This window comes from Arvicanthis niloticus, chromosome 2 (genome assembly GCF_011762505.2).
Source record: "Arvicanthis niloticus isolate mArvNil1 chromosome 2, mArvNil1.pat.X, whole genome shotgun sequence".
Taxonomy (NCBI): domain Eukaryota; kingdom Metazoa; phylum Chordata; class Mammalia; order Rodentia; family Muridae; genus Arvicanthis; species Arvicanthis niloticus.
The window spans coordinates 91859116-91886168 of record NC_047659.1 but is presented as its reverse complement, the minus strand read 5'-3'; the positions used below and the strand labels follow the sequence as shown (position 1 = coordinate 91886168).

Here is a 27053-nt window from a genome sequence, read left to right as displayed (position 1 = left end):
ATAGGATTGCCTCCACCCAGGTCCCCTTGTAAATCCCACTAGTGATTTTTTTTTTGGGGGGGGGGAGAGCTAGCAGAGCATTTTAGACCAAACAATGCTTATTACAGTATTGATGGTAGCAATGGAAAGACTTGCTTTAAATTCTTATTTTGACAGTTTAATGATGGTATCTGTGTCATTAACTGTCATGTGTCTCAAAATTCTACCAACTTTTTTTGTTTTGTTTTGTTTTTTAAGACAGGGTTTCATTATGTAACCCAAACTGGCCTGGAACTCACAGAGATCAGCCTGTCTCTGCCTCCTGGGTGCTTAGATTAAAGGTAGGTAACTATTATGCCCATCTCAAAATCCCTTTGCAGAGTAATGACAAGTAGTAAAACTTAACAAGTTTAGTTAGCTGATGTGCTTTCAGACAGGACTTAGCTTCGACCACTGTCACCCCATTGCTGTCTGGGACTAAATCTGGGGCTTAGTGCATACTTGCCTACAAGCACTTTATCACTAAAAGTCACCAGCTTCTCACCACACTGGCTTTTTTTGAATTCCAAATTGAGAAAATTTGCCTTATGTTATCATATACCTTCTTATAAGATTCTCAATTTTTTCTTTTCTGTATACATATTTGGCTATAATATGAATACAGTATTAATACTTCTAACAACTCAAAGCATGGTATCTTTAAAATATTTAAAGTAGGTACAGCTACATAAAATTGATATTCACATTTTCCTCGTCCACATAATCACCTCATACTGATCTGAAGCATAGATTTTTGGTGCTTATATTTTTGGGTTTTTTTGGGGGGGGTTTTCAAGACAAGGTTTTTCTGTGTGGCCCTGGCAGTCTTGAAGCTCACCTCATAGACCAGGCTAGCCTCAGACTCAGAGATCCCCCAGTCTCTAAGGTGTGCTCTGGAAGTTTTCAAGGTTCCAACAGACAGTTCAGACTAAGAACCCAGAATGTGGAAGAGTTTCCCAGCTCCTGAGTTGCTGTAACCTTCCAGTTGGCATTCAAAACTTCCTTCTTCTGTAATCTCAGGATGATTAAACATTCAAACAGGGCAAAACAGCACCATGACTACCATTTAAAGTGGACAAGCTATAGGTCACTGTTATTAGAGCAATAACTCTTAGCTTTGAAATCCCAGTTACCTGCCTGCTAGGTCCACAAGATTGATCTTGCTGGCAGTCTCTGAAGGGAGGTTGTTCTGTAGGATTGCCTAAGAACAAAGACCACATAAAGCTATGATTCAGGATGATTTGCATTCCCTCAGAGATACTTTTCTAACCAAGGTGACATGTTCTGAGTCGCATGAACACTCACTATCTGATCAGCATGACTTTTAAAAACACCAGCACAACTTACAATGCGTAGGGTGAATCTCCAGAGAGGCCTCTGCAGAGCATTTTGGGACACTAAGGATGTTAGCACAACTCATCAAGCAAGCCATTTGGGGGGCTCTGACTTTCACCAGCAAAGAACCACAGAAGATGGGATAACCCTTGATCAGGTAGGTCTGTTATTCTATCATTCACACATGCTAACTTTCTATGGCAAGAATTTAACATGTTCCATTTGGAAGCATTTAGCCACCTCTAACAAAACTGATTCTCTATTTTCCTCATCTCCTAAAACTCAATGTGGGTTTGTTTCATAATTTTGGTTTTTTTGTTTTTTCCAGACAGGGTTTCTCTGTGCATCCCTGGCTGACCTGGAACCTATTCTGTAGATCAGTCTGGCCTTGAACTCAAGAGATTTGCCTCCTGAATGCTAGGATTAAAGGTATTTACCACTATGCCTGGCTTGTTTTGTAATCTTTTGACTTATTTTAGTTTTTAATTGCATGTATGTGTTTTTGTGTTTCTATGTGGGTGCGTGCATGTGAATATAGGTACCAAAGGGGTGTGGACAATGTCAGACTCCCCTGCTCCTCAAGATCCAGGAAGCTATGAGTGGCCTGAGCTTGCTGCCGGGTATAGAATTCAGATCCTCTGCAGGAGCAGTGCACACTCTTCACTACTGAGCCATCTTTCCAGCTTCTTTTATAAAACTTCAGTGCTGGACCTTCATCATCAAAATTAACTTTTAGAACATTCCGGGCAGTGGTGGCGCATGCCTTTAATCCCAGCACTTCGAAGGCAGAGGCAGGCAGATTTCTGAGTTTGAGGCCAGCCTGGTCTACAGAGTGAGTTCCAAGACAGCCAGGGCTACAGAGAAACCGTGTCTTGAAAAACCAAAAACAAAAAAATACAAAAAAAAATTATCACCAAATTTATATGAATATATTTAAAAATTTTTATGAATGGAAAATATAAATAAGGTTTTAACATGAAGTTAAACTTGAATAAAGTTAGTTACTTCTTTCTTTCTTTCTTTTTTTTTTTTTTTTTTTTTTTTTTTTTTTTTTTTTTTTTTTTTCGAGACAGGGTTTCTCTGTGTAGCCCTGGCTGTCCTGGAGCTCACTCTGTAGACCAGGCTGGCCTTGAACTCAGAAATCCGCCTGCCTCTGCCTCCCAAGTGCTGGGATCAAAGGCGTGCGCCACCACTGCCTGGCAAGTTACTTTTTTCTTAAAAAAAGAAAAATCAAACATTTTCAATGACCCCCAATTTCTTCCGACTGTGTTTGCAACCAATCTCTGTTCCCATCTCCAGCTCAAGTAATCACTAGTCAATGCTTTCTGCAAATCTGCCTTTTGGGATAGTTCATAAAACTAAAATCCTACAATATCTTGGCTTCTTTTGGTTGGGCATAATTTTGAGACTCAAATATGAAGCATCCTAGTGTATTATCACTATAGAGTGACACCATGACCAAGGCAACTCTTATAAATGTAAACATTTAATTGGGGCTGGCTTATAATTCAGAGGTTTTAGTCCATTATCATCATGATGGGAAGCATGGCAACATACAGGTAGACATAGTGCTGGAAAAGACACACTTCTTTCAATAAGGCCACATCACCTAATAGTGCCACTCACTATACAGGACTAACCATTCAAACACAGGAGTGTACGTAGGCCATACCTATTCAAAACACCACAAGCTTGTGTCATCAGTTCGTGTTAACTCAGCATTCCATTGTATAGACACATCAGATGTGTCATGCTTATCTATTTACTTCTTAAAAGGTATTGGACATTTGCAGTTTTGAATAATTACAAATAAAGCTGCTATAAATATTTGTATATAGGTCTTTTATGGATATGGTTTCTGGTATATTGGTTACATACTGTAATGGCTACTCCTGGTTGTCAACTTGACTATATCTGGAATGAACTACAATCCAGAATTGGAGGGCTCAGCTGTGATCCAGATCTTGAGGCTGGAAGACACAAGTTTCTGACCTGGATCTTGGCATGGAGATCTTGGCATGGAGTTCTTGAGGCATAGTGGCCATGAAAAGCTTAGGCCCAGGCAAGGTAGTACACACCATTAATCCCAGGAGACTAAGGCAGGGAGATCTCTGAGTTCAAGGTTATTCTATAGAGCAAGGTCCAGGCAGCTAGGATGATGGTCTTAAAGCCCACACCCACAGTGACATACCTACTCCAACAAGGCCACACCTACTCCATCAGGGCCACACCCTCTAATAGTGCCCCTCCCTGGGCAGAGCATATACAAACCATCACAGATACCTAGGAGGAAGTGCTGGGTCATATGACTAGATTTTATCTAACTTTTTAAGAAACCACTGATCTTTTCTAAGGTTGTACCATTTTATACCTGTAGTACATGATTAGAGAACTCCAGCCTTGTCAACATGTAGTGTCAAAACTCTTTAAAATTTTATCCATGGTAGTCATGCAGTGGTGGCACATGCCTTTAATCCCAGCACTCAATAGGCAAAAGCATAGGCTGGCAGATCTCTCTTTTTTTTTTTTTTTTTTTTCTTTTCTTCTCGAGACAGGGTTTCTCTGTGTAGCTCTGACTGTCCTGGAACTCACCCTGTAGACCAGGCTGGCCTCGAACTCAGAAATCCGCCTGCCTCTGCCTCCCAAGTGCTGGGATCAAAGGCGTGCGCCACCACCGCCTGGCTAGACAGTAACTTTAAATGATAAAATGAAGAACACAAATGCCCAACTGTTTCTCATAAAACAAGCTCCAATGACAGTTTTACCCATAAAACCTAAGTACTTCCATGTTTTGATTCAATAAGACTTCTAGTCTGTTGAAGAATCTTCATATCAGCAGGGAAATGCATTTGCATTAAAAGTTCAGGATACTTCAGTATTCACTAGCCATAGAGCCTTGTGCTTCCTCTATAAAGTTTGTGCTTCCTCTATAAATATGTACAGGTTTGGTCATATCTGGACTGTGTGGGTGGCTTTTTAAAGATTTATTTTATTTTAAATTTGTGTGGAAGGGGTATGTTCACATGAGTGTTAGCTCCCAAGGAGAAAGTTGGATGCCCTGAAGTTACATGTGGTTATGAGCTGCCTGACATGAATGATTGGAGCTGCACTCTGCTCTCTGGGACAGCAGTGCACTCTTTTAACCACTAAGCCATCTCTCCAGCTCCACAGGCTCAATTAGCTTATGCCGAATATGTGCATGGCTTCTAATACCCATGATACCAAAGATATTATTAATCCTACTATACCTGTAGCACCTCTCAGAATTCCCTGTTAAATCCCGAGTCTGGCAGTTCATGACTTACCTGAAAAAGATCCACATCTAAAGCTAAGGGAGCCACTGATCTGGCTTCCGCAAGGTACTCACTATAACTAACCACACAAAACCAAGTGAACCACTCTGAAGGCAGCAATGGCCATTGCTAATCTTAGCCTTACCCTCTGTAATGAACTTCCTCACTAGAGCAGCTAGAGATGAAAGTGGGCATGGGAGAAGCCAAGTCAAAAATACCATATATCTGTGCTGTTTTTCCTTGCAGTCCTATACACCCTGGGGTATGCACTTTGCAATATGTCTCTTGTCTCTCAAAACTCAGAAATAGTTGACTCCTGCTTTACATTAGCCTTTGGAAACTGCACTTGTCAATCTTCTCACTCCATCATATGGGAAGTAACTTTATGCTCTTTTAATTTTAATATGTGCTTTCATTTCAACTTTGACTTTCATTTTAGACGGGCCCATACTGATCTAATAAGTGTGGAAGTATTCTGAATTGTTCTGAGCAAAATATAAGCAGAAGATATTAAAGAAGCCAATTGTATTAGAGAATGCGTAAGCATAAAGTTAGGAGAAAAAGAGAAAATAATCACAAAGCACAAGAAAAGAAAGAAATCATCCAGTGAGGAGGACCAACCAACCTGTGTGTAGTGGATAGTGAAGATGGCGTGGGACCTGCTGCTGGCCTCATGAACATGGGTGGCTGCTGTTATCCTGTGTACACAAGGCAAGATCATTAATGCAAGGACCATTTAAGCATGGTGGGACCTGAGGGACCCAAGAAACATAAAAAATGTTAGAACTGTGATCAGTGAGATGGTTTAGTGAGTGAAGGCACCTGCTGCCAGGCCTGACAACCTGAGTTCAATCCCCAGCACCCATGTGGCTGCTCACAACTACCTGTAACTCCAGCTCCAGGGATCTGAAATCTGCTTCTGGCCTCTGTGGGCACAACACACATGTGATACACATACATTCAGGCAAGAAAACAATACATATAAAAATAAATTTTAAAAAAAAGTACTCCAAAGAAGACAGAAGCAGCACTCTAGGTGCTGTTACCTGACAATGACAAGGAGAGAGTGGTTCCATGCTAGCTAACACTAAAACAGTTTTGAAATTATAAAAGAAAAATTAAAAGTAAAATTAGAATATTTGGGTGTTATCGACCTGGAACAATATCCCAAAGATAGGCCTATTTAAATAAAGACAGTGACTTGTATTGGTAATGGTGACTCACACCTGAAATCCCAGCACCTGAAAGAGGAGTGCAGCAGGACTGAGTCTGAGGCCAGCCTGCACAGACCCTGTATCACTCAGAAACAAGGCTGGGGAGATGGCTCAGTGGGTAAAGAGAGCTCGAATCCTCAGCATAGATGTAAAAAGCTAGGCATGATGGCATACGTCTGTAACCCCAATGCTGGGGGGTAGAGGCAGGAAGATCTCAGAGGGCTTGCTAAGCAGCTGGTCTAGCCAATCAATGAGCTCCAAATTCAGTAAGAGACCCTGACTCAAAAGTAAGGTGGAAGGCAACAGAGAAAGACATTTGACATTGAGTTTATATATACACACATACAAATAAGTAAATAAATATTTAAAAAACCAACAACAACACATGTCCTGTCCAGCAGGACATTAAACAGGGGTCCGGGGAGATCACCTGAAAGAGAGTGGGGGTAGCAGGCAAAGACGCAAAGACTATGCCTATGACTTTGACTAGAGCCTGGCAACTATCTGTTTGTTTACAATAGCTTCTAGTCATCTATTCTAGTGTTTTTCACAGAGACCCAAGACTTTGTGCTAGCATGCATGTTAGGCCTACCGCTGTCTTCAGGCCTATAGTGTATAGACAGAGATGCCCCTGACAAACACACACATAAAAAAACATAATTCTTAATGATTCAAGAGCTCATCTTATCCTAAATACCAGGCAAAAGTTCTGAGAAAGTTCCATGAAATTCTGGGACTAGAATGTTAAATTTAAGTTTTCTCCTTTGTTTTTCAGTTAAAGGGTCTAATATTAACAGGATAAATTTAAGGCTATATAAACATTTCCTCACAGGGAAAACAGTTTCCCCCTAGGCATTTATTAGTAATGTTTTAAGTCTTTACAGTAATTGAAAACATGAAATTGTTATCACATTGCATAGTAGCTTTAGGGGCACGTAAGTTACTCTCTTAAGATGTATTTATTTTATTTATATGAGTACACTGTTGCTGTCTTCAGACACACCAGAAGAGGGTATCAGATCCCATTACAGATGGTTGTGAGCCACCATGTGGCTGCTGGGAATTGAACTCAGGACCTTTGGAAGAGCAGTCAGTGCTCTTAACCACTGAGTCATCTCTCCAGCTACCAAGTTACTCTCTTAGTTTCATTTGCCTATAACCTCACAAGAATACAAAACTACATGAAAATAATGGTTTTATGAATCATCTTCTCATATATTCATCTTTGCCAAGCTGAGAAGACAGTACTACCCAATACTATCATGTCCAGAACAAACTCTATTTCCTTCGTAGTGTGAAGTGCAGTAACTTAGTCATGTTCTTGATCTGAGAAGACCTGGCTGTACACTGCAGAGAAGTGCAGAGAGATCACTGCAAAGGTGGCGCCCACACTTTCCTTTGGCCATGCTCTCCAAAGGGCAGGGGAACATAGGATGGCAAAAGCGGGCTGCAGAAACACTCCCACCCAACAAACATTTTACCTGTTTGCTATCCCCTCCTCCAGGAGCTGGATAACTTGCTGATAGTTGGTAACAACATGCTGAGACAGACCTTGTGAAGGGAGAAAAGAAATCACATGAAATTTCTGGTAAACTAACTTTTCCTGTAGGCTTCTATCATTCTTCTCACTATACTTATCTATTATTTCCTTTATGAGTTTAAATGCAAGCCCACCATATTGCTCATGTGCAGTCAGAGGACAATTTACAGTTTTTCCCTCCACCAGGTAGGATCCAGGAATTGAACTCAGGTCACCAGGTTTGATGGAAAAAAAACCTCTAGACCCAACGAGCCATCTTGCTAGCTCTAATTATTTTTTATTTTTTAATTTACTTATCATTCTTATATTACTTGATAAGCTAGAATGAGGGATCCTGACTAATACGATCACTCAGATAAAAAAATAATAAATATGTATTGAGACCTCATCAGGTAGCCAGTGTATTTCCACAAAGATTATGGTTTAGAATTCATGTAGTGGCCATGTTTAGAACAACATCAACAACAACAAAAAATTCCTTCCAGCTTTACTAGAGAAGTTATAAGAAATCTCCTCCTCCTCATATATTATTGCTGGGTCTCAGAAAATTCCTGATAGGAAAGTGATATTTTCCCCACAAGGTGGCAGACTCAGTTTAGCATACAAAATACATAGTAACTATGTCTCTCTTCTTTCAAGTTTAAAACATAAAATTGCACTATACGACACATTATAGACAAATGCTACAGAAATAGGGGACAAACATGCTGAGCAAATCAGAGCAATGGGGGGGGGCATCTCTGTGGGCAAAGCAAGGCTAGGACAAGTCATTACAGAATGTGAGGGTTTCAGACATGAGCCTAAAGACACAAAGAAAATCTTTATGGCAAAGCCACCTACAGCATTTACCAGTGCTGAAGAACCTCTGCTGAGTATCAGAGCCTCAGGGACAAGACAGTGCCATAGGTCTACTGCTAGATAAATGTATAGCAAAAGCTGACAAAGTAACCTTCATAGTGACAAGACTGCAGGTGACTGGCTGCAATCAATTTTCTGAGCAATTTTTCAGGAATCAAGGGACAGGGTTATAGTCCGTTCATAGCATACCCAAATTGCCCAGCCCCTTAATTTTTTTGTTTGTTTTGTCTTATTTTTTGAAACAGGGTCTCAACTCTACCTCGGGATGCCATCAGACTCAAAAAAAAAAAAATCCTCTTTCCCCTGCCTCTTGTGTGCAGAGATTGTATATAACGCCTGCTTGGGCATTAGTTCTTATAGAAAGAAGCCCAAAGGACTCAAGACAAGAAAGAACGAGTTGAGTTAGAAGTAAATAAGCCTTTCCAAAGTCTACAGCTAAGCTTCTCATGCCTCTACTGGATTCTAACCTACTTCTTAATCTCTAGTGCTCAAAGGAACTTAGAACAAGAAAGGAAGACCAATTCCTAAGAACAGTTTTACAAATACTGTCTGCCACAAACCTTACCAGCAAACCAAACATACATGTAAGCCTGGGAATATAAATGAAAGATACCCAAGAAAGATGAAGAAACTAAAATTACCAGGCAGATCCTAAAGCAACACTGGCTGGTATTTTCAAGGATTTAACAGACAAGACAGCAAAATTCCAGAGGATATTGGAGAGTCAAGTGGAGGTGTGCTGAGGTCTCCTGGCTGTGTCTGAAGAGGAGGGAGGGCAGAGAGAAACAGAAAGAAAAGAAGAGAGAGTGGCAGGGAACACTCTGAAATGTGGAGTCTGAGCACTGACATATCTATTTGACAGTATTGTTTTACATGGAAAAGGAAATTAAAGGTGGCATTTTTATTACCAAATGCCAGGCTGCTGGGTAACAGAATCAGTGAATGCCACTGACCAGCCACGCCTGCTCAGAAGAGCTCTCATGTGTCTCTCCTTATCAAGATTTAAGTTAGCATACGGCTGTGAGGAATGTAACACAGCTTATCAGTTACAGGCCCCCAGACCTTAAACTAACTGACACCATGTTAGAGGCACAGAGGCACTGCTCTAACCTAAGAGCCTAGCATGGAGACCTTAACATCGGCCAAAAAGAACAAGGCCTAATCCATCCAAGTCCAGAGTTCCAAGAAAATCACTAAACACCCTATTCTCCTGTTTTGGCTTCTTGGAGTTCCTCTTTTGGCTGTCCATTCTTGCTGAGGTGCCAAGATGTGGGTTTTTCTTTTTCTTTCTGTGATTAAAAAGCCCACCCTGACAGCTGGAGAGATGGTTCAGAGATTAAGAGTACTGGCTGCTCATCCAGAGGTCCTAAGTTGAATTCCAAGTAACAACATGACAGCTCACATACATGCAGACAGAGCACTACATACATAATAATTAAATCTTTTTTTAAAAAGGACCACCCTGAGAAAGGTTGGGGCTGAACTTGGGTTCTAAACACCTAGTACAGTTGCCCACTGGGTATTAAAACTTTCTATTAGCTTGAACCTGTCTCCAAGTAATTTTATCTAGTGGCTACACCCCACAATAAAAGGATACAACTTTACTCCTTAAAAGAGCACAATTGTCCCTCCTAAATTTCTGAACCAAGGCTAATAAAGTAAATGAGAGATGGTACCCAGGCTCAGTGTCAGTGCTTGACTCTACTCATCTTCCCAGGACTGGGTCCTATGAGCCTTTCAAGCCTAGCATCAATTGTTACCTGTCAGATCTGTCAGAAGAGCTTCTCTTGACTACACATAGAGGTTCAGTTGCCTACATGTTCCAGGAGGGTTTTTTTTTTTTTTTTTTTTTTTTGTTTATTCTTTTTGGTTTTTCAATACACGATTTCTCTGTGTAGCCCTGGCTGTCCTGGAACTCACTCTGTAGATTGGCTGATCTCGAACCTACAGAAATACATCTGCTGGAATCACAGGGGTCCTTCCTCTTCTTTCTCTTCCTCCTCCTCCTCCTTCTTCTCCTTTTTTCCTCCTCCTCTTTTTCTTCCTCCTCTTTTTCTTCCTCCTCTTCTTCCTCCTCTTCTTCCTCTTCTTCTTTCTCTTCCTCTTCTTCCTCCCTTTCCTTCTCTTTTCAGTGTTTTGAAACAGGGTTTCTGTGTGTAACTCTCGCTGTCTCAGCTGTCCTGGAACTTGCTATATAGAGCAGATTGGCTTCAAACTCAGAGATTCACCTGCCTCTGCCTCCCAAGTGCTGGGACTAAAGGTGTGCACCACCACCACCCAGCTTCAGAAGTCTTTTCAATCACTATATCTAGCCAGCACACAGAAACCATCATTACACATGCTGAGAAAGTTACCAAACTTTAGGAGAACTTCCTACACCTCAGATGGTTCTCCAATTCCCAAGGTCACAGAAGCTCACCTTGGACATAGGGTCCCATCTCTGGATGCTCCCTGACCCTTAAAGTATAAGACTTATTTTGATTGGATTGCTTCAGAAGATCTCTCACTCGTTCATTGTAGATTTCTAGGAAGCTAAAGACAAAGAAAAAGGCAAGATAATTAGATTCTGAAGAAAAAGGAAAAACACTAAATTGAAAACCAAAAGGTTCTGGCTTCCTGTTCTGGCTCTGATAACCTTAAGACTTCAGCCAAGCCAGGGTTCCCACTTAAGGGTCTTTCCCCATGTGCACAGAAAGATTTTGACCACTGGCTACCATCTAATAACATCCCAGTTTATAACATCAATGCCAATTTTAGATTAGCTTTCGATGAATAATTTTCAAACATGATCCTTCTTTTGTTCCAGTTTCTGTTTGTTCTATAATATTTATATGGGGGAGGGGTTGCGCATGTGAGTGCTAGTGCCCTCAGAGGCCAAAATGAGTCAGATACCCTGGACTAGATTTACAGGCAGTTATGAACCATCTGACACGAATGCTGGAAATAAAATGAGTCCTCTGCAAAAGTAGTATATGTACTTGTGGTAATTTGAATGAGAAATGCTCCCCAGAGTCTCAGGCATCTAAATGCTTGGTCCCTAGATCACCAACCAGGCACTATTTGGGGGAGGTATGGGTGGTTGTGGTGCTTTGAATGAGGATGGTTCCCATACACCATAGGCTCATAAACTTGAATGCTTCATCTCAAGGACCACTAGTAAGCCAACAGAGGAAATTAAATTGGAAGGTCCCATCCCTGGCCCTGTTGTGAGCTGGACAACTCTGATCTGTTTTACACAACCAAGACTGTGAACAAGATATTATACTTTCTAGAGATCTATTTCATTCTTAACTAAACCAACAATGATAACATATACAGGAGTGGAAGAGAGGAGGTGAGAAAGGAAGGAGAGTACAAGGTTTAAAGAAAAACTAGTAAAGCCAGGCAGTGCATACCTTGAATCCCAGCACTCAAGAGGCAGAGTATGCTGATCTCTGTGAATTTGAGGCTAGCCTGGTCTACAGCCAGTTATAGGACAGTCGGGGCTATGCAGAGAAATACTGTCTCAGGAAAGAAAGGAAGGAACAGAGGGAGGGAGGGAGGGAGGGAGGGAGGGAGGGAGGGAGGGAGGGAGGGAAGGAGGAAAAAAGGAAGAAAGGAAGGAAGGAAGGAAGGAAGGAAGGAAGGAAGGAAGGAAGGAAGGAAGGAAGGAAAAAAGAAAAAGAGAAAATAGGGCTGGAGAGATGGCTCAGTGGTTAAGAGCACTGACTGCTCTTCCAGAAGTCCTGAGTTCAATTCCCAGCAACCACATGGTGGCTCACAACCATCTGTAATGGGGTCTGATGCCCTCTTCTGGTTGTGTCTGAAGACAGCTACAATGTACTCATACAAATAAAATTATAAAAAAAAAACCTAGTAATTACATATCAATATTTTTCTCGCTGCAGCTTAATTAAAACATTATTTTGTCAGGCCATGGAGGATCATGGTTACAACCGCACACTCAGGAGGATAAGACAGCAGGATAAAGAGGTCAGCCTAGGTTACATAGCATGATGCTGTTCAACAAAACAAAACAAAAATCTTGGATCTAGCACTAGTCTGGGAAGTCGGTCTAAAATCTACAGAATGAGCCAACAAGGGTTAGGAGGGGAAATCCCAAAAGCAAGAATGAGACTACAGGAAGTAAAGGGAACAGAGGCACTAGAGGAACCCCTGCAACCCAGAGGCTATACTACACGTCCTATACTACATGATGTGTCCTCTGTGGATTCTGTCCATCCCTCTAATGACTCTGTGAAAGGAGCTGGAAACATGAAATCTAGAGTGGAAATGAAACATCTGGAGTCTGGAGCCTGAGCTCTTACCTTACTTTTATGCTACGGGAATAAGGCATCGAGGCACAGTCATCCTCCCTGATGAAGAGACCCTGCACAAACCAGAGGGTTAGGTTTTACTGGAGGGGTTGACATAGGAAACTCACTGTGCGAGAACATGATAAAAGAGAATCTATACCTCACATATCCTCGGAGTTAGCCCAACAGAGGCCTGGTGACAAAAAAAAAAAAAAAAAAAAAAAGGAAAACATTACTGCTTATTTGGGGCACGTGCCTCCCTCTTACCACAAAACACCTGGAAACCTGGAGTCCCTGAGCACACGGGGTGTGAGCTTGTGTGTGTTAGCCAGCCTCTATAGAAGTACCTAGAAGCTGGAGACACTAACAAAAAGAACGTACAGATGAGGGGCAGATTATCACCATAAGACAGACAAGAGAAGCAGGCAAACCTAGACATGTGCTTTCCTGCAATGAATTTTATCATGCCTGGACAATTTCACACTACTCATGTGGTCTATTCTAGATCCCTACTGCTATCCCTAGACACAGGACACATGAATGAACATCCTCTGCAAAACTGTGCAGAAATTCAAAGAAGCTGCTATTTCCTCTACCTCATATCCAAAGGTTTCCGGTTTTATTCCCCTTGGTTCGATGGGCAATTTCTTCTTTTAATTTCAAATATCTGAAACCACACCAGCCATGGACAAAGGAAACAATGAGCTGGGTCCAGAGGGGTGAATATTTCAGACTGTCCCTATGCAAGGTTACCTGTCAACCCCTGCCCAGGTCATCTCATTAGCATATTTCTAAATCTAAAACAAAGGATAGTCTTTTGTTTGTTTGCTTTGTTTTGCTTTGTTTTTCAAGACAGGATTTCTCTGTGTAACAGAGTCCTGACTGTCCTGGACTTGTTTTTTAGACTAAACTGGCCTCAAACTCACCAAGATCTTCCTGCCTCTGCTGGAACTAAGGTGTGTACCACCATGCCTAGCATCAGAAAGGTATTATTTAAAAATGCTATTCTTTTAACTTTATTTTTGTTGCTGTTATTCGTTTTGAGACAGAGTCTCAGTGTGCATCCCTGGCTGGCTGGGAACTCAAGAGATTTATCCACCTCTCTTCTCAAATGCTGGGATTAAAGGTATGCACTACCACACCTAGAATTATCCCTTCAATTCTCTGTGATTAAAAACAACTTGCATTACACTCTGCATAGTTTTAAACACTCCTGGCCCAGATATTTCTCTTGCTTTCTTTTAACACACATAGCTTTTAAACTTGGACACAGCAGTCTCATCTTTGTATAGCACTAGGAGTTAGCCCAGATTAATTCCCAACAAAAGTACTGAGCTTCAAGTGACGGACCTGGAAATGATATGCATCTCCAATAGGACCAACAAGACTCTTTGTCAAAGGGAACCATGAAATTCTGTTTTTTCAAGGTCACAAAAAGAAACTAATTATCCAAAGTCACCATTCAGTAAAAGTGGTGACATCCCATTGTTAATAGAGAAAAGGGTCATCAATCTCATTAACGTTGACTATAGAGGTTACATTCTATATCACAGTGGTGAGGACAATGTAAGATTCGGATTTTCTGTGGTATTAGAAGATAGCTCATTTCAGTGCTAATACTCACTGGAGTCCCCAGCATGGTGTACGTCTTCCCAGAGCCTGTCTGCCCATACGCAAAGAGACATATGTTGTAGCCTTTGTCGGCTCCAGACAGTACTACAGTCCCCAAGTCCCGGAACACCTGTAACAACGAAAGCGGAGAGCTTGTCATTGGCCTGCCTTCCCATAGCACATTTAGAAATATTTTAAATCTAAAGAATATAACATGTTGAATCTAAATCAATCATTTCATAAGACTCAATTTAACTTCAGGAAAAAGATTGTAAGGAAAAATTCAGTCAAGTCAATTGCTCAAATATTTTTAAGTACCTATATCAGCCTAGATTTTTTAAATTAATTAATTAATTATGTGAGTATACCATTGCTCTCTTCAGACACACCAGAAGAGAGCATCAAACCCCATTACAGATGGTTGTGAGCCACCAAGTGGTTGCTGGGAATTGAACTCAGGACCTCTGGAAGAACAGTCAGTGCTCTTAACTGCTGAGCCATCTTTCCAGACGCAGCCTAGATTTTTTTTTTTAGTACATATTTCCTAGTCCTTTTAAAAAGATTTTATTTTTAATTATCTCTGTGTATGTGCAAGTATTTTATAGAGTATTACATGCAAATGTGAGTACCTGCTGATACCAGAAGAGGGCATCAGATCCTGTGGGACTGAAGTCATGGAGAGTTGTGAGCTATCTGGGTACTAGGAACTGAATTGGGTCCTCTGAAAGAACAGTGAGTATGCTTAAGGGACTGAGCTGTATCTCAGCCCCAGTGTTCTACAGTCTAACAAAAAGAATCTAAGGCAGGACAAAGATAAAAAGCAAAAACATACTTTTCCTTTTACACAGGGAAATACTATGGCTCGAAACCCTAACTGAACTCTGCTAGGCAGCACCTGAACACTTCCGGCCACTGGTGTTGATCTTGCTGAAAAACAGAACCCAGTTCTCTAACTCGGCGTCCTCTTTACTTGTTGGTGCTGGGACAATGAACCTGAGAAGAGGCTACCAACGGGGGAGACTTTCCAAAGACAGACAAAAGCAGACAGCAGTTGACAAACGCCCCCAGAGGAGCAAGCACAGCAGCTTTAGTGTGGCAGATGGCGCTACTGCCTGTTCTGTGCTGTGATTCCTGGCACCTAGGGGGTGTCAATGTGTTCCTGATCTTTTGGTTTTTCTCTGACTTCCCTTTCAATTCTGACTGATCTGCTACAGTTCCAAATTGTAGTGTGGGTGGTATACTTCAAAGCAGGGTGATCCTGGGCAAGTTTTGTAAGCTTCAGTTTCTCTAGCTGTAAGATGGATATTTGTATCGGTATCACACAGACTGCTGTAGAGACTGATGTCACACATGAAACTAGGGGCAACCAGAAAAAGACAGGAGTGAAGCCAGGACTGCATGGCTCCATATTTTAGCAGCTGCACTTATGCTTCTTGGCAGAGAACTGTTTGTTTTTGTTTGCTTTTTAACGCTTCCGTTATCTGGGCAAAAGGCATTAAAAGACTTGACCTCCATGATCTCTTTCTAGTCACACTAACTTCATGTTAGCAAAGTTAAAGATCGGGTGAGGTCTTGTTTGCCTCCTAAAGTCAGAGCAGGTGAAATTCTTGAGTCTGAAGAAGTAGTATATTTTGCTGCATTATACTAGATGACGTAACTACCACTCACTAATTATTTGGAAAATCTTCCACAGAACTCCAACTTCCTAGGGCAGGAGCTAGAAAAAGAGGTGGAGACAGCAAAAAACCATATCTAAATATAAATTTTTTTCTGCCCACAGTTTATGATCAGCTGAGCAGAGTAAAGAGACAGTGGGGAAAAAAAAAACAAAAAAAAAAGTTATTTTGTCCAATTTTTCCCATTAATTAATCTATTTATTCACTTTACATCCTCATCGAAGCCCCACTCACCTCCTGGCCCTCCTTCACCCAGCCCCTACCCCATTCCCTTCTCCTCTGAGAAAGGGTAGCCCCTCCCCTTGGGTATCACCCCACCTTGGCTCACCAAGTCACTGCAGGACTAGGAGAATCCTCTCCTACTTAGGCAAGAAAAGGTGGCCCAGTTAGGGGAAATGGATCTACAGGCAGGCAACAGAGTCTAGGACAGCCCCTGCTCCAGCTGTTGGGGGACCCGCATGAAGACCAAGCTGCACATCTGCTACATATGTGCAGTGGGCCTAGGTCCTCTTTGTCTATGTTTTTATCCAAATGCACATAACTGCCTAAATGTTTTCAGAACAGATCTTTAAAGAAAGCACTTTGCCTAATGATAAAAGTTGTCAACAGGCTTCTGGGCTCCAGCCAAGAATAATGAACTTAGCCCATCGATCCTGGAAAACCCACAACCTTAGAAAGAGAAAAATAAGCAAAGAATGCGTGTTCTACTACACATAGGTTAACACAATGAAGCAGATGTAAACAGCTCACTGTGACAACCTAAAGGTTAACATAAGACACTGAATTACAGTGTACTGCAAACTCCTATTCAGAAGAGATAAACAACTTCATCTGTCAGTCTGTCTATCTATCTATCTATCTATCTATCTATCTATGTATCATCTATCATCTATCTATCTATCTTTAAGAGTTTAAGTAGTAGAAAGTACATAATACAAACTAACCATAGCCTTTTGTTTGTTTGTTTGGTTGGTTGGTTGGTTGGCTGGTTTGGTTTTTTGGTTTCTCTGTGCAGCTATCCTAGAACTAGCTTTGTAGACCAGGCTAGCCTCAAACTCAGAGATTCACCTGCCTCTTGCCTCCTGACTGTTGAGATTAAACAAGTACACCACCATACTTGGCTGAGCCATGCCTATATACCTTTCTCAAATCCAGCTAGAATCAACCACACTGTTAACAATTTCATGACAACCGCTCAAGATCCAAACATAAGGGGTGGCCTATATATTACTAAAGGAACTTGCCATTGATAGGTTTCTTTGGTCTAGATAGATTTTTGTTCTGTTAGACATTATGTTACCTATCCCAAGTCGACTCATACCAAAAGTAACTTTTAAAAAACTCATGTGATTCCTGTCTGGCTAGTTTTATGTCATAAGCTGGAGTCATTTGGAAAAAGGGATTCTCAACTGACAACAAAGCCTCCATCAGAGTTGCCTGTAGGTGACCTTCAGTCCAGTGTGCACCTTTAATCCCGGCACTCAGGAGGCAGAGGCCTGCAGATCTCTGTGAGTTGAGGACAGCCAAGGCTGTTACACAGAAAACTCTGTATTGAAAACAAACAAAGAATTGCTCAATTGCTGATTGATCGGGTGGTGCCATACTGAGCTGATGGTCCTGGATGCTGTAAGAAAGCAGACTGAGTAAGCCATGAGGAGCAAGCCAATAAGAAGCTAGCATTCCTCCAAGACTTCTGCCTCCAGATTCCTGCCCTGCCTCAGTGATGAACTGTTACCTGGAAGTATAAGAAAAAATAAATCCTTTCCTCCTTAGGTTGACTTTTGTCAATAGTGTTTATCAAAGCAACAGAAACTGAGACAATTCCAGTATAGAATGATAAAGTATTCAAACTAAGTATCAAATATTAACTTCAAATGTTGCTACCAGAAACATTCTAGTGAAGAGCTAAGAGGGATGTTTCAAGTCTGAAAAGACTTGAGGTTTTTTGTTTTTGTTTTTGGTTTTTGGTTTTTTTGTTTTGTTTTGTTTTTCGAGACAGGGTTTCTCTGTATAGCTCTGGCTGTCCTGGAACTCACTCTGTAGACCAGGCTGGCCTTGAACTCAGAAATCCACCTGCCTCTGCCTCTCAAGTGCTGGGATTAAAGGTGTGCACCACCATTGCCCAGCAAGACTTGAGACTCTTTTTTCTTTAAAAATTAACTCTATTTGGTACCAAGAACCTTTAATTCAGAAACTGATCTAAACAATTGCTGGCATTTAATCATATGATTTCAATTACACCATTAATCACTTATAGAAATCTTAATGGTCCCAGAACTGTATTTACCCTGCCTATCCCAGAGATGGTGAGGTGAGAATGATTGGACATATGTACACACTGACACCCATGAAACTTCACTGTGCTATAAAAAGCAGAGTTTGGAGTCTCTTATTTGAAGAAAGAATATTCTTGTAAGATCTGTAACTCAGTGGGGCTTTAGTTGGCAAAAGAACAACCTAACTTTTCCTCTAAAGAGATCCACTGAAAGTTTAATAGGAAAAAACACAGACTTTGAGATTTCTGTGTTAAAAGCTGGATCTCTGACCAAATAACTTAAACTTAGTTTCCTTATCTGTGAAATGAATAAATAATGCTCCTAATTCAGGAGCTCAGTGGTACAGTGCCTTGCCTATCAAACTCCAGACCCACAAAAAATTATAATCATGCCTAACACAGGGTTAACAGACATCATTTCAGCCCTGGCTCAAGTACAGATCAAACATTGTCTCTGTTCCTCTAAAGCAGATTTCCCCACAGAAAAGAAGCAGCAGCCTCTATCTGACTCTGGCAGATGAATAAAGATTTCCTGTTTGTCTGGTGTTGAGATCAGGCGATGCCCTATGCTAAGTTACTTCATACTGTATAAAACAGTGGATTTCCACTGCCCTAAGAGACTCTACAAGTAGCTTTTGACTCTGTTTTGAGGATGAAGAATAACAGCTATTGGATGGACCCAGAAACTGTACCACAGTCAGCACCACTAATCCAGCATGAACTGATAAATGACATCCCTAGGAATTTATGGGGAGCCATTCAGTACATTTACTGAAGAGAATTGAAACTGTGAGAGCACATGGGTATTTTACAATCATATAAGGGAACTGGGCATGGTGGACACACCTTAATCCAGCCCCCGAGAAGCAGAAGCAGGCGATGTCTGAGTTCAAGGCCAGCCTGGTCTACAGAGTGAGTTCCAGGACAGCCAGAACTACACAGAGAAACCCTATCTTAAAGGAGGGGGCTGAATCCAAGAATTTACTAGACATACAAGACTAAGGAAAGAGTAGGATTCTGTTGTACCCCATGAAGTGACAGATATCTAACGTTATGGTGGCATGGCTCCACACCAACCTATCTTCTGATACCTGGTATGTGCGTCATGGACTGAGAATTTCCAACTCAGTTTGGTGCCGCACTGCTGATGCAGCCTACTCCAAGGCCTGCTCATTCCCCCTATCTGCCTGTGTTTGTCTCTCTGGATGTGAACATGAACCTGCCTCCCTCTTTCCTGCTCTGGGCTTGTTTCCTTTCATCTCTCAGCTGTAATATTACTGGGACAATCACTGAACCTTAAACTTGGTTTGACGATCACGAGGCACTAAAATAGTCACTTCATTTCTCAATTTTGAAAGTTGCATTGTGGCTATATCACAGAATACCCTCTTATAGGAAGTGAACACTCAAGAACTGGGGGAAATGGTTAAGGGAAGAAAACTCTTTAAATGTACTATCTTCTCTGTAAATTTGTAAATGCCTCAAGAATTCTATTTTAATAAAAGGGCTGAGACTATAGCTTGGTGGTTAAGGGTGCTTGCCTAGCATGTACAAGACCCTGGATCTCCTGAAAAGGTATGAAGAAAGAAAACAGAAAGCACACTGCATTTGGGTTAAGTCTGAGTCACATGGCTCCCAGTGTTACCACTTTCTATGTGGTAGCACTTTCTATTGTCAGTCACATGCTGTTTCCTTTTACACCATTGGTAAAATAGGGGTGATGAGAATAAAACTCAGAGTTTTCTTTCAGAAACAGATGAAGTCAATTGGGAGGAAATAATGCATGAGACTGCTATCCAACCATAGAAGAGTTTACAGTCTGACTGAGACAGATTAATAATGGCCAGAAAACAAACACAATAGTGACATAAGAAACATGCTGTGCACTGCATCAGCCAGGAGTGAGCTAGACCAGTGACTCTCAAGCTAGAATCATGCACTAGAACTTTAATACAAACACTACTTAGAGATAGCACAGCAACTTGTAGCTGACTACTCTGAGCTCACAAGAGAGAGCTCAAAGACAAGAGAGAAAGAGATCACCAGGACCTGAGAGGAGGGAGGCAGGCAGGGTACCTACCAGTTTAGGGAAACCTTGACTTACAGATTGCCAAACTGGACAAACACTGAACCTGCATGGTCTATAGCTTGTTGTTCTTGTGGGACTTTTGTCTGCTCTTGGGACCCTTTTTCTCCTACTAGGTTGCCTCAGTCAGCCTTGACATGAGGGTTTGTGCCTAATCTTATTATAACTTGTTAAGTCATGTTTGATTGGTATCCCTGGGAAGCCTGCATGCATATGTATATATATATACATATATATACATATGCAATGTGTGTGTGTGTGTGTGTGTGTGTGTAATGGAACTGAGGAGAGTGGATCTGGAGGAGACGGAGGTGGAGGAGGGACTTGGAGAAGTGGAGATAAGGGAAACTGTGGTTGTGATATAATGTATGAAAAAGTTTTTTAAAAAAGATTGCCAGAGTGGGCCAATCCTATTGCAAAAAACTGCCTCCCCAATCTCCTGCTAGGAATCTCATTCATTTGACCCCAACCTCAAGCCAGAGAGGAAAGGAACCCACTGATCAGCCTGATGGGCTGGGCCACCCCTTGGGGCATAGAGTAAGGTGGGAAAGGGTGAAAAGTTGACATGGAGGAGCAAAATGAAGTTACTCAACCTACCAGAGGAGAAGGCTGCCTGAAGAACCAAGAAGATGACATGGACGGTATATACATAGACTGGACTGGAAATGTCCCAAGGGCCAGTATTTGGTTGGCTTGGTTCCCTGAGGGGCAGTGTGAGGCAGACTAGTGCCCTGTGAGGAGGCTGGGGCCTCTGCCCCTTCTTCATCCTCTTTTCTCCTAACCTTAGCAACAAACACCTTATTCTCTCTCTCTTCACCTTCCAGCAGTTCTGCTCTGCCTCATGCTTACCACAGGTCTTCAAGCAACAGGGCTGAATGAATGTAAACTGTAGCTTCTGCCCCAAATAAATCCTTTCTTGTCAAAGCTGATCGTCTCAGGTATTCACTATAGCAATGGAAAAATGACTCAGGAGAAACCTGAACAGGGCCTGTCTAAGCTGTACGAACAACTGTGTCACACTGTGAGAAACTATGGAACTTGGAACAAACAAACATATGGACTCAAATGTTAGTGCAAGCTAAGAACCATGCTTACTTTCTTCTACTAAGTGCAGTGTGTCCTTTCCATGACAAGGCAACCACAGTTCAGTCACAAAACCATCAGTAATATAAGACTATTAGACAGGACAGAAATTAAAATCACTGATAGGCTGGGCAGTGGTGCCGCACGCCTTTAATCCCAGCACTTGGGAGGCAGAGGCAGGCGGATTTCTGAGTTCGAGCCCAGCCTGGTCTACAGAGTGAGTTCCAGGACAGCCAGGACTACACAGGGAAACCCTGTCTCAAAAAACCAAAATAAAATAAAAAATAAAAAATTAAGAAATCACTGATAGATAACCCTTCAATCACAGAAAAATAAAAACTGAAATTATGAATCACCCAAAATGCAATGGAAATAACAGTCTATCAGTAAATACAGCAAACACTGTGACCACAGTAAAGTATAGTTTCATATACTCTAGTTACAAAGAGCTTACATGTCATTTTAACCTATAGTCTTTCTACAAAATTAAGGAAAATGGAGGAGGGGGATAAGTAGAACTTAATTAGTAGATAAACTTTTCCTCCACAGAAGGAAAAATTTGGGAAATAAAGCAAATTTTGGTCTGTGAAATAACATGGATGGACCTTGAATAGTATTCAAGGTTAGTAAATGGAGAAATTCTTTTTTTTCTTTTTTAATTTTGAAACAGGGTCTCAGTGTGTAGTTCAGGCTAGCCTCAAACTCACAGACCCACCTGTCTCTGCATCCCCAGTGCTGAGATTAACTGCATGCATCACCAGGCCCAAGGGAAAAAAATGAAGCAAACAAAACAACAAAAACAAAATCTACTAATAACTTGTGAGACTCAGTTTGTTCTCTCTGCCTTATAGGTCCTGGGGAATCCGATTTAGGTTGTCGGGCTTGGTGGCAAGTGCCTTAACCTGATGGACTAGCTCAATAGCCAGAAAAAAAATGTACCAATTCTGAATTTATGATATCTGGAAAACACAAAACTCTCAAAACAGAAAGCTGTCAGGAGCTAAAGTGAGAAAATATGTGAATACACAGGGATAGCATTGAGAGTAACTCGAGGCACTACATGTATTCTGCTTTCTGAAGGGGGAATTTTAAAATCCTGTTTGAGGTTCCCCCCATTTCACCTAGGACACAAGTGACCTAGGTTCAGGTCCCAGGACTAGGGAAAAAAAAATCACAAAAAACACACACCAAAAAATGGATCTTAGGAGCTAGGGAGAGATTGTTCAGCAGTTAAGAACACATGCTGCCCTTGCAGAGGCCCCAAGGTTGGTTCCCAGCACCAGTCTCAGCCGGCTCACAGCTGCCGCCTGTAACTCCAACTCTAGGGCTCCGATACCTCTGGCTTCTGTGGCCACTACACTGACAGGCATATAAGCATACATACATACTAAATTACTTAGAGTTATTTTATGTGTACCATGTGCATGTCTGGTACACACAGAGGTCAGAAGCAGGCAACAAGTGCTCTTAATGGCTGAGTCATCTTCCCTGCCCTGATATACATAATTAAAAATATTTTTAAAAAGGGAACTTCATTACATAAAACTTCAGTCTAACAAGAGGGGAAATATACTTTGTATTGGAAACCTAACCAACTCTCCAGGGCTAGTGAAGTCATGGATCTTGGGGAAGAGCCTACAACTACCACTTTATTAAACCAACAATTCTTAACTTTGTTCTAAATATTTATCCTTTCATCCAGAGCTAAGTGTTGTGGTTTTATAGGAAGGAATGTCCAGGAAGGAAGCTTATTGGCTAAACCCTCAGGGCCCATCTAGATACCTCATTAACATGGAGAACTATGTGAACATAAGTCACAACCCTTTGTGGGGAGTGTGGTCATGTGTTCTGAGCCAAGAATCTATCTGGTAGGGAGCAGGGAGACACCATCTTCAGGTGAATTCCGGGATCTCTGAACCCATTCAACCTTATCAAGTTTCCTAGCACAGTCTGCTGCCCCACAACCATAGGATACAACCAAAAGCAGTTTAGACACAGTTAATACAAAGTAGTTTTCCTATATCCCACTTTTGGATCAGCACACATTTCAAAACTCCAGATGCATCTTATAGATCAGATTTGATGCCTCGTAGCAGACACTATCAGTGCCTTAGCCACACACACCTGGATTCCTTTACCATTCCCAAGAATGCCAGCCTATCAGTAGGTTTCACTCTTAAAAGCCTATACACCTAAATACAGCCTGTCTAAAGGCTGTATTCAGGTTATGGGAACTCCATTTACCAGCCAGAGGTTTTATAGGGCAATTTTAAGCAATAGTCCGTGTAAGAAAAATCTGAAGAAAAAAATTACTGATAAGGAAACTCCCACTCACTCTGTGTATATAACACATCCCAGTTGAATTAGATCCTCTTAAGTGTCCCTTGTGTAGCTGTCCTGTAGGAATGAAGATATTCTAAAGAGATTCTTGTGGCTACCTTTGGAAGACTCTGAGATGATAGGCTCCAAGGAATTATAATTTTTTGAGAACTCTCATGCTGGAAGAAAGAAAAGCCTGGTTCACATGAGTTGTTAGATCACCTTGTAACAGAGAAGCGAGCTTAGACACTGCTGTGGATGGGCTCACATCTGAATAACCAGGTTTGCTATTTAAACCTGACCTTCCCTTCTATTTAAACCTGACCCCCAAGGTCACTTTGGAGGCTGGGGATCATTGGATCTCCTTGTTCCTCTTCCCAATGTGGCCAGAGATTGAACCAATCTCCCCTTTCTGCTTTTCACCACTACATGATTCTCTAACTGATCTGTTTAGGACAACTGGTGGAGCCTAACTTGTTAGGACTGCTCTGACCTCAGCCCTGAGTAACACTTGCTCAGCTTCCTTCCTTGCTGTCCCTCCCCATTCTTCATTCCACCTGCCCTTTCTCCTCTGGCAATATTTCCTAGAAAATTGCTTTCACAGTAGCAGAGTCTGCTATTGCAGAAACCACTGAAAAAATTATGAGCCCACATTTAATAAAAAGGTTATGTGTCACTGTAAAACTAAGCCCAGGATTCGGAAACAGATGACTACGAATGACAGCCTCAGCTCTACAGCTTGCCTGTCTGTCTGTCTGTCTGTCTCTCCAAATAGCAGGCTCAGCTCTACAACTTTTCTCTCTCTGTCTACCTATCTATCCATCCATCCATCCTGTCAGAGGTCAGAGGACAAATTGCAGAAGTTGGTTCTCTCCTTCTACCATGAGGGTCCTGGGGACTGAATTCAGGTCATGAGGCTCAGTCAAGCGCCTTTACCTACTACACCATATCACCCAGCCTCACTCAGCTCTGCAATTTAAAGAGGTAGTCTTAAATAAAAGGAAGTTTGCCAGCCCTCCTATAATGTATAGCTCAATGGTATAGCTTCTGCTTGGCAGGCTCAGATATATACCCTCAGTAGAAAGTTGGGGTTGGGGGTGAAGGGGGTAATGGTTAACTGTCATGACCATTTTGTGATAACCATCTACACCAAATATGGCAGCATATATAAAGGTACTTTTTTTTTTTTTAAAGACAGGGTCTTTCTATATAGTCCTGAAGCTCTTTATGTAGACCAAGCTGGCTTTGAACTCACAGAGACATGCCTGCCTCTGCATCTTGAGTGCTGGGATTAAAGGTATGCACCACTACACCTAGCTGAAAGTTCTTTGTAAAGTAGACTATGAAGGAACTAACCCATTTAGGATAGCTGTTTTTCAGCTTAGCACATTTCCTCCAACCTATAAGTACAACATTCCTATTTGCCAATGAATAGAAAATTTATAAAACACTAGTTCTTGGCTGGCTGTAGTGGCATATGTCTTTAATCCCAGCACTCAGGAGGCAAAGACAGACAGATCTCTGTGAATTCAAGGCCAGCCTGGTCTAAACAAAGAAAGTTCCAGAACAGCCAGGGCTTTACATAGGAAAACCCTGTCTCAAAAACAAAATTAAACAAAACAAACAAACAAACAAAAAAAAAAACAACAAAAACCCCACTAGTTCTCAGATTTTAGCATGCATCTCAAGTATTTGGACAATATTTTTAAAATGTTGGTAACACGGAGAGTGAGGAAGAAGAGACACATAGCACTAAGGATGTCTGAAGAAGTCATAGAGAATCACATTATTTTATAAACTTATTTTAAAATACTAATGATGTAGTGTGTGGTGTGTGGTGTGTGTGTGTGTGTGTGTGTGTGTGTGTGTATGTGTGAATGTACGTGTACACATATACAGTTTAAGTGGATTTACACCACAACAGATGGCAATGCTCCTTTTGACCACACAGTTCATAATACATCACTTGAGCCAGATGAGGCTTGTGAGCAAAGGCAGGGCTACGCAGAGAGTCTGCATCATAGTCTTAGTGCTTCCAAAACCTTAGTGCTTCCTCAACACAGTATTTATTTAACACAATACCACATCTGTAGAGAAAGGAAAAACAAAACAAAAACAACTGAGTACTTCCTTCCTAGCTTTTAGACTTATTGTCCCTTCCTTCCCTTTTTCTCAAATATAACTTTCCCTACACATACTGCTCTCATAAGGATAGCATGTAAAAAAAAAAACAGCAGTCCTGGGAGCTGGATCCCTGTGTCTAGGGCTGCCTTGGATTTACTATTGCAAGAAAACCCTAGGCAAGTTCTTCAAATACTGGAAAGAAGGGAACTCATTTAAGGCTGAGGCTCAGACATGGCACCCACATGTAACACAGTGAATTCATTACCATGGAAAGAATGAGTAATGAATGCATAACAACTATGGACTGACTCCAATACGCTCACAAAAAAATATGTGGAAGAAAATTACATTATGGCTGTTTCTGTAGTTTTCCTCTAAATCCTGCCTGAATTACTTTCCACATGTTTTATCTTCATTCAGAAGCACATCATCAGGTCAGTGTTTCACACAGCACTGTTTTCAGTGTGTTCATAAAAGCATTGTTTATAATGGGTTTGGTCCAGCACTAAGAGGTAGTTAAGTAGGACCAACCTGCTTTGAATTGTTTGAGCTGCAAATACTTATATAGAAGGAAACGGGGCTGGAAATATGGTTTAGTGGGCAGGGAGCTCACTAGCCAAAGCAAATGTGAAAACTAGTGTTTGGGTTCTTAGAACAAAAGAGCTGAATGGGTGTGGTAGCTCGCCCATCATCCTAGCATGCAGGAGGGGAAGACAGGGAATTCCATCTAGATTAGGCAAAAAGTTGAATCCAGTAACAGAGGCTGCCTCAGCACTTAACTCAGAGTGACTGAGGAAGACACTGGGCATCAACCTTGGGCCTACACTCGCACACACGCACATAGGCACGCACACAAGCAGGCAACTCCATACATGCTTGCACACTACACATACACAAATATGGGGGAAGGAAAACAAGCCCAAATGATTGTGCCTATGTGGAAAAACTTTTCCAACAATTATGCTGCTAGAAGCTTATTTCCTGTTTTTAATCTCATTTAGTCTGAGGGTTTCTCCAGGTCAATGCTGGTACTAGAGATGAAAGTGAACATGTTTCATACTTTAGCAAGGCCAGTTGAAGCCCATCTCACTTTAAGGTTTAGTTTAACAGATTTTGTGATGATCTGTACAGCATCTGCCTCAGACAGTCCACTGGCAGGACACCTTCCTGCCTAAAGCCATATTCCCCTCCTCCAGTCTCAAAGCCTTTGCAGAAGGGGCAGCTGCATATTAGTCACAAGATCTTAAAATACACTGGCTTCAAGCCACTTCTTCCGCTTCAGCCCTCAGACTTCAAGTCAATTTCAAACTACACAAAGCTAACTCC

General features: G+C 41.5%; 1 protein-coding gene across 1 annotated transcript in view; it reads right to left on the bottom strand.

Annotated features, from left to right (window-relative positions):
- Stard9 (StAR related lipid transfer domain containing 9) overlaps window positions 1-27053 on the bottom strand; it is an 83661-nt gene that overhangs the window by 37496 nt on the left and 19112 nt on the right. The window contains exons 4-10 of the mRNA XM_034494049.2: window positions 14178-14294; window positions 12714-12746; window positions 12566-12627; window positions 10678-10790; window positions 7342-7411; window positions 5272-5344; window positions 1152-1219 (exon numbers count right to left, since the gene is read on the bottom strand). Coding sequence (XP_034349940.1) covers window positions 1152-1219; window positions 5272-5344; window positions 7342-7411; window positions 10678-10790; window positions 12566-12627; window positions 12714-12746; window positions 14178-14294 — 536 coding nt within the window. The remainder of the gene's footprint in view (window positions 1-1151; window positions 1220-5271; window positions 5345-7341; window positions 7412-10677; window positions 10791-12565; window positions 12628-12713; window positions 12747-14177; window positions 14295-27053) is intronic.